The following is a 7,611-nucleotide window of genomic DNA, read 5'->3' on the forward strand; positions in this document are numbered from 1 at the left end:
AAATGCCTTTTCTTTACACTTGCAGCATAAACAATCAAGCAACTACATGCACACCACCTCAGCATCATTTAAGTCCCAGTTGTCATCACAGACTGTTCCCCAGGCGTTGCCGTTACTTATGTCTTATGTCTCCAATAATGACATCCAAATGTCGTATAACACTTGTTTATTGTTATTATATACTACTAAAACTACAACTTATATCACAAATAGATCATTTTAAACATCATTAAAAATAAGTATATACAGGAAGAAAGACAAGGTGTGTTCAGAGGTGTGTTGACTGATTATGAAGACAGTTCAGACTTTGCATGTACAGTGGGGAGAACAAGTATTTGATACACGGCTGATTTTGCAGGTTTTCCTACTTACAAAGCATGTCTGTAATTTTTATTTTTATAATGGTTTTTTTTTTTATAATGGGTACACTTCCAGAAAATCACATTGTATGATAAATTTAATATATATATATATATATATATATATATATATATATATATATATATATATATATATATGTTTATGAATAAAACAAGGAATTGAATAAAAAGTCAAAATATCAGGTCGGGCGATGACACATTGTTCTGATACCCTCCCTCTCTCTTGCGCTCCTCGGCGCAGCAGCACACACACAGACAGGCAGGCAGCAGCCCCTCCCAGCTCCTCTCCCAGTTGGGTTTTTCTTGGCTGGTAGTGAGTGGTGATGAACAAAAGGCTAAGCTACCAGTGCCTCGAGTTTACAGCTAATTAAACTAAGTGTAAGTGCGCTAAGTGCGCACGGTAAGTGTAAAATAGCAATAATAATAATGTATTTGATGTATACATTATTGTATTCAGGCAGTTCGGTAGAATGTTGCTTGGCTGTGTGAAGCTGAAGGTTTTCTCGCTTGTGAAACAAAATTTATTTTAATCGTTTATTTTAATTTCCCTCTCTTTGGTGCAGTCATTTATTTTAAACATATACTTGAAACTAGTAGCATAGAAAACATGCACATTGTGGCATAGTTTACTTTGCTGTTGCCTGCTCTTCTGATAAACCTTGTGAATACTTAAAAAGACCATGATGTGAACTGATTATTTTGTAGAAATCTAGAGCATGAAACTATTGGGGTGGCGATGGCACTATGGATAAGACTATGCCTTTGGTGTCAGAGACGCGGGTTCAATCCCCCACTTTGATTCATCCACCCGTGTGTACCTAAGCAAGACACTTAACCCCTAGTTGCTCCAGAGGCGTGCGACCTCTGACATGTAGAGCAATTGTAAGTCACTTTGGATAAAAGCGTCAGCTAAATGAATAAATGTAAAATAAATTGGTAAGGAAGTCAGAGTTGTGTTAATATTTAACATTTTGTTGTAAAGAAATTATTTTAATAATTGTGAAAAGTTTTTCACTTGAGCCCCTGCCCCCCAAAATATCTATGCACGTCGCTGGTCTGAATTAATGCACTTGTTTGATATTAGAGTTTCTTCTTAGAGTATCATACTATGTAAACAGTGCTCTACACAGTGCTACAAATAAGGCAATCGATTTGTTTAAAGTATATATAAATATATATATTTCTATATATTTTACATCCAGTAGATGTTTCAAATGAATGTGGAGTGCTACTTGTGAACCAGTGTGTTCTCCATACTAACTTATGTCTGTCTCCCAGAGTCAGTCGCAGCAACATCTTGGAACAACAGCACAGCCATCAACTGTTCCTGCCCCACTGCCACTTCAACAATCACTGCTGCCCCGACCTCCAGCCCCACCAGCCCTCCACCTGCCCTGGGCCTCTTCAGTATCACATGGATAAGATGCACAGGAAACATTTCTCTGATCTTCTATAATGCCTCCAACATCCCCTTCTCCAGCTCACCCGTCTGTTTCAGCAATCTTAATGAAGTCCGTAGTCTTTTGGAAAATGTGTGTGTGAACAAGAAAGGCTGCAAAGACACAGTGTCCTTGAAAGAAGGCACACAACAGAATGGTTATAACATGATAGAGGGAAGAGCAGAGGAGGGCAACTGTTTGACACTGCAGGTTCAATGCGAAGGTTGGTCTACTGTCTCTGTGCACTGTGTGTAGGAGACTTTTTATACTTAAGATGCTAACATGATGCAGTGTCTAACCACAGGAGATGTGTTATCTAAAGACGCTACCTAGGTTTGTCATAATGTGCAAAACCACTGCTAAAACCTGTCTGCACACTGTAACACTTTCATGTTAGCGCTATACTGTTTTATAGTATTGCTTGGAAATTTAGATTTGTGGTATCGATACCAAAGTAATACTTTTTGCAATATCTGAACTTAAGGAATAGAATGGATGGGATTTTCTATAAAACCAATTTTTTATCTATTGAAACCAAACTTCTCAAATGCATCTGCGTGTAATAATGTCAAATAAGAACTGAAGGACCATCTCAAATTATGAATTAAATCACAAACTATCTGATCCAAATCAACAGGACTAAGAATCTGGCCAGGCAGCCAATGCAACTTTCAGTACAGGATAGTTTTCAGTCCTCTTTTCAACATAAATGAGTGGATACTCATGTGTTAAGTATTTGCTCATACTTAACACACAACTGTGTCGCTGTTTAGGAACTCTTCAATAGCAGAGATGAAGAATTGCCCAAAGAACAAAAAGTAGACTCACATAATCCTGACTCAGTATCTTAGAATTCATGGTTTTCTCTCGCCGTGAATGTTCAGAGACAGGGAGCCAGCAGTGGGACAGAAACACAGCAAGCACAGCCTGTTTAGTTTAGGAGCAATTCAACATCAGCAGAACAACACCCGTGTGTGTGTGTCCCTCCAGATGAGGGCCATGTAGATGTACCAGGGCCGCTGCATGCCTACAAAGTGGTGACAGCTTTGCTCTGCTGCGTGCTGCTGGTCCTGTTACTGATCCGCTTCACCAGACCCACCGTCAAAGCCCTGCAGAAGAGATGTGAGCACTCACACACACACACAAACACACACACACAGCGCCTTGTCAGTGAGAAAGGTAGACACACACACCTACACACACACACACACACACACACACACACACACACAAACACACACCTACACACACACACACACACACACACACACAAACACACACACACACACACACACACACACAAACACACACACACACACACACACATTCAGCAAGCTCAGGAGGAAAGGACATATTTGGTTTTTTGGTTTCTCTGCTCCCAGGAGAACCATTGTCCAGTCAGTCACCAGATGCATGTAGACAACTTCAATTCTCTTTTTTCCTGCCTAAAGCTCTGAAAAGATATTTTTCTCCACACACACATTGCTTTTAAGTTCTACAAATGACTGCAACTTTCAGACAGAGACAAAATCAGGCTAGTTCTATGAATGATCTCTGCAATATGTTTTTGGTTTTCAGTATCAGACCGGAGGCAGAATCGCTGGATTGGACCTACACAGAGTCACAGTGGTGAGTGTCTCACACACACACTGAGTTCACGTTTTATTTGCTCTGGCACCAGGGGTGGGTATAACTCCTTACAAGTAATGCAAATGAGTAAAAAAGTTGTTTTTTTGGAACTACAACTTTTCATGTTTCTTTTTAAAACTTTGCTTTTACTCTTTACTTGAGTATTTTTTGGGGCCAGTAATCTACATTTAACTCCGCTACATTTGCCATGCATACCTCTGGTGCTCGTGTTGGAAAGCAGCCTCCATCACCCTTTCACAAGCCGGCAAAAATACTTTCACTTTCTATTCACGGCATGTTAAAAGTGTATTTAGTTTCTGCAGCACAAATGTAGGACGCAGACTGTCAGACTTGTTTAAGTCAGATGGTCACTGGATTGATTCTGATATATTAACCAAATATATAAAACTATATTTCTAGCAGCCTAGATGCCCCACAGATGCTCAATAGGGTTTAGGTCTGGAGACATGCTTGGCCAGTCCTCAGCTTCTTTAGCAAGGCAGTGGTCGTCTTGCAGGTGTGTTTGGGGTCGTTATCATGTTGGAATACTGCCCTATGGCCCAGTCTCCAAAGGGAGGATATCGTGCTCTATGCCATGGTACATGTTGGCATTCATGGTTCCTCAATGAAGTGCTGGCAGCAATTATGTAGCCCCAGACCATGACACTCCCACCACCATGCTTGACTGTAGGCAAGACACACTTTAAATTTGTGAGGTGTTTTTCAAGATTAAAATTTTTCAGTAAAACCCCATGAGCTGAGAGGCAGACAGGGTAGAGATGTCAGAGAGTATAGAGAGACAATCAATGACGATGGTTTGAGTCTGCACATGATATTTGTTGACAGTAGAATAAGTTGTCCTTTATCTGTTTGTCTCTGTCTCAGTATCTTACCATCGAGGGAAAGCTGCATTTAAACACAATGACGGAGAAAAGAGACAGTCCTACCCTGGTAACACACAGACATGTTATCCCAGCTATACAGTCATATCCAGCTGCGTTCTCTTGCTCTAAATCATGCTGCTCTTCCTGTGTGTTGTCAAATCAGCTCTGGAGCGACTGGCAGTCAGTGACAGCAGAGAGCCTTCATCCACCAGGAACAGTGGCTACAACTTCTGAAATGCTTCTTCTTCTATCATCATCATCATCATCATAAACAACAACATCATCTTCTTTAGATTGTATCTTTGTGCAGGAATATCACCCTTATTTGTCAAGGAATTACTTATCAAGACATTATTCATGTGATAATTCATCTCTTCATATGCCTTTACATCTTCTAAAAAGTCTGTTAATATAAGTCACTGTTTACAATCATCATTGTATATTATGTATGTATCATATCTAAACTCAATTTAGAAGCTGTTTTTTTAAATGAAACTAGAAAATGAAGGGCAAGTTTTGAAGTTATATTAAGAAGTTTTAATGGAACCTTACAATATTTTGGGAAACACCCTAGGTAGCCATCATCGTACATTGTGCTCATACATTTTGGTTTTAGCAGTTAGCATCAGAGCTACTTCTTCTAGAAACTGTTGGGCCCAGTGACTGCATGGTGTTGCCAGTTTTGAGCTGCATTCAGATGACTCTTGGTTATATCTGTAACTAGATTGTTTTTACAAAAGCTCCAACATATAACTCAGACAGCTTTGGAGCTGTTAGAAGGTGTATTTTTCACTTTTAACTAGGCTAGCAATTTCCCTCCACAGTCTTAGCTAAGCTAGGCTAAACACTTCAGGACCAATCTCTCTACTGGACAAACAGGGATAGAACTGAGAAACTCACAAGAGTGGTTTCCAAAACATTGGAATGATCCAACTATCACTGTAACTATTAGTCAGAAAAATATTCATTAAAAACCTTCTGAAAATACTGATTGAATAACATCTGATTCTCTGACATTATAACATAATGTGCTTTGTGTCTGTTTTATTTCCAGTAAAATTATCTAAGTTGGGTTTGACCTGATTTGTTGTCTTAGAAGGAGGTAAATGGAAAATGTAGATTTTTGAGGCAGAAAGAGAGGAGGAGGAGGAGCAGAGAGTGACAGACGAAGGTGGTTACTAAGTGCAGAGATGTGGTTTCCTCTGCCGTTGACACCAATTTCCTGTTTGTGTTATTTCTGTCATAACATGTATAGCTTTCCCCCTCTCCTCAGACTCCTTCTGTCTTTATCTTCCTCTCATCATCTTCTCCTGTTTATTCCAGTCCCTCATTCTTCTCATTTGACTCCTGCTTGGTGAAGTCAAGTTTCAGGTCCATTGTTCATTCACCTGTTCATCAGTACACAACATCTCAGCAATCATAGACTGCATTTGAAAAACACCAATGGAACATTCTTTAATAATGTAGAAGAAATGAGACTGCCGACATATATTCAGTTTAGGGAGAAATTCAAATTCACTTTGAGATTCACAATTTCTTGTTTGGCTCAAATAAAAAGAGGATTTTAAATGGCATCAACAGCAGCTGGCATAGAATAACTTTACACTGCTGTAAATGGTCTATACTTGTACAGTGCCTTTCTAGTCTTTGAGACAACTCAAAGCGCTTTATTCTACATCACATTCACTTTTGGTACTAACTGCACAACAGAAAGGAAATAAAATTTACAGTATATACATTCACACAGCAATGATGCAGCCACTGGGAGCTCCACTGTACAGCTCTGCAGTGTCTTTGACTTGCTAAAAAAATAAATAAATAAACACAACAACAACAAACACAACATTAAATCAGGAGTTTATGCTGACCCTGAATAGGGATGTTGTCAAGTTAAGCAGCTGAAGGCTCTGAATATTGTTGGGCAGTCCTGGCTGACACATGTGGAGGTCGGGGACAGTACCGGCACCATGCCAGACCAGGGTGGCAGTTCCAATTTCTATAAAGGGGGACCAGAGAGTTTGATTGCAGGGTTTATGAGGGTGTGCACCAAACAATGTGCTTTCTAACCTCCACCTCACCCACAAGCACCTTGATTTCTGTGTTATAAAATTCCTCTTGGTTCTCTCTTCCTCTCATTGCCATGATTCACTGTAAAAAAAAACCCCACTGATCTGCAGGCTCATTTCTATGTTTGGTATGGTGGACCAGGAAGGGGGGAATTGAATGAAAGCCAAACTACGCCACCTAAGGAATTGCACCCCAGGAAATACCATTTGAACCTTGATTATTTGAAGGACAATTAAGAGAAAGAGGCACACAGGAATGTTCCTAATGACGCAGAGATGTGTTTCAAACTATACCAAAATGTATTTTTAATAAGCAATAAAAATAAACAACTGGAACTGAAACTGCTGAAAGAAAAGGATGCAATAATCAATAAAATTATGATAAAATTTTATTTTTTATTAACAAAATATGGGGCGACTGTGGCTCAGGAGGAAGAGTGGGTTGCCCGTTAATCGGAAGGTCGGCAGTTCAATCCCCGGCTCCCCCAGGCTGCATGTCGAAGTGTCCTTGTGCAAGATACTGAACCCGAATTGCCCCTGGCGGCTGTATGAATGTGAGTGAATGCAGATGTAGTGTAAAAGCGCTTTGAGTGGTTGAAAGGCGCTATACAAGTACGGAGCATTTACATAACAAAACCAAGCAGGAGGTCCCTTGTGGAGAGGCAGACTACGCTGAGGAGTGACCAGGAGTGCTATCATTACCCACCTTAAGTGCAGCACTACAGACCTCACAGTGTTTCAAATAGCAGGTAAGCAACTAGAATCAACTGTTGAGGGAAAAAGATGTGCCTTGAAGTGTTCCATTCACATACCTGGTCAACAAACACCAACCACAGTAGGGACAGATCATGAAGCAGAGAGAGAGCAAATGAACACAGGTGTTTTTAAAAACCCAAGTCTGAGTAGGAGGTTGAGCATTCACCACCACCACACATTAACCTGGAAGAGTTCCCCACCAGAGATGCATCAACATTCACAAGGTGCTTTGCATCGACCATCTGTGGTGGATTATGGGTGTGGAGATGGCAGGAAATGAGGCTGATTCATGTGTGAATATTTTCAGGTGTCACAGGTTTGTGATTTATAACGGGAGCATTACCTTCTGGTGTGCATACGCACAGGTTGTGTATATGTTTTGTATTTCAGTGGGCTTCATTTTTGGCTTTTGTGCGCACATACACTTTGCTTTGCTCTATATTAAAAGTACCCAGGG

General features: G+C 40.3%; 1 protein-coding gene across 1 annotated transcript in view; it reads left to right on the forward strand.

Moving 5' to 3' along the window:
• Positions 1–5,319, forward strand: part of LOC123975099 — an 11,452-nt gene extending 6,133 nt beyond the window's left edge. The window contains exons 2-6 of the mRNA XM_046056267.1: positions 1,659–2,042; positions 2,810–2,941; positions 3,398–3,448; positions 4,334–4,399; positions 4,496–5,319. Coding sequence (XP_045912223.1) covers positions 1,659–2,042; positions 2,810–2,941; positions 3,398–3,448; positions 4,334–4,399; positions 4,496–4,566 — 704 coding nt within the window. The 3' untranslated portion in view covers positions 4,567–5,319. The remainder of the gene's footprint in view (positions 1–1,658; positions 2,043–2,809; positions 2,942–3,397; positions 3,449–4,333; positions 4,400–4,495) is intronic.
• Positions 5,320–7,611: the final 2,292 nt, after the last annotated feature.

This window comes from Micropterus dolomieu, linkage group LG01 (assembly GCF_021292245.1).
Source record: "Micropterus dolomieu isolate WLL.071019.BEF.003 ecotype Adirondacks linkage group LG01, ASM2129224v1, whole genome shotgun sequence".
NCBI lineage: Eukaryota > Metazoa > Chordata > Actinopteri > Centrarchiformes > Centrarchidae > Micropterus > Micropterus dolomieu.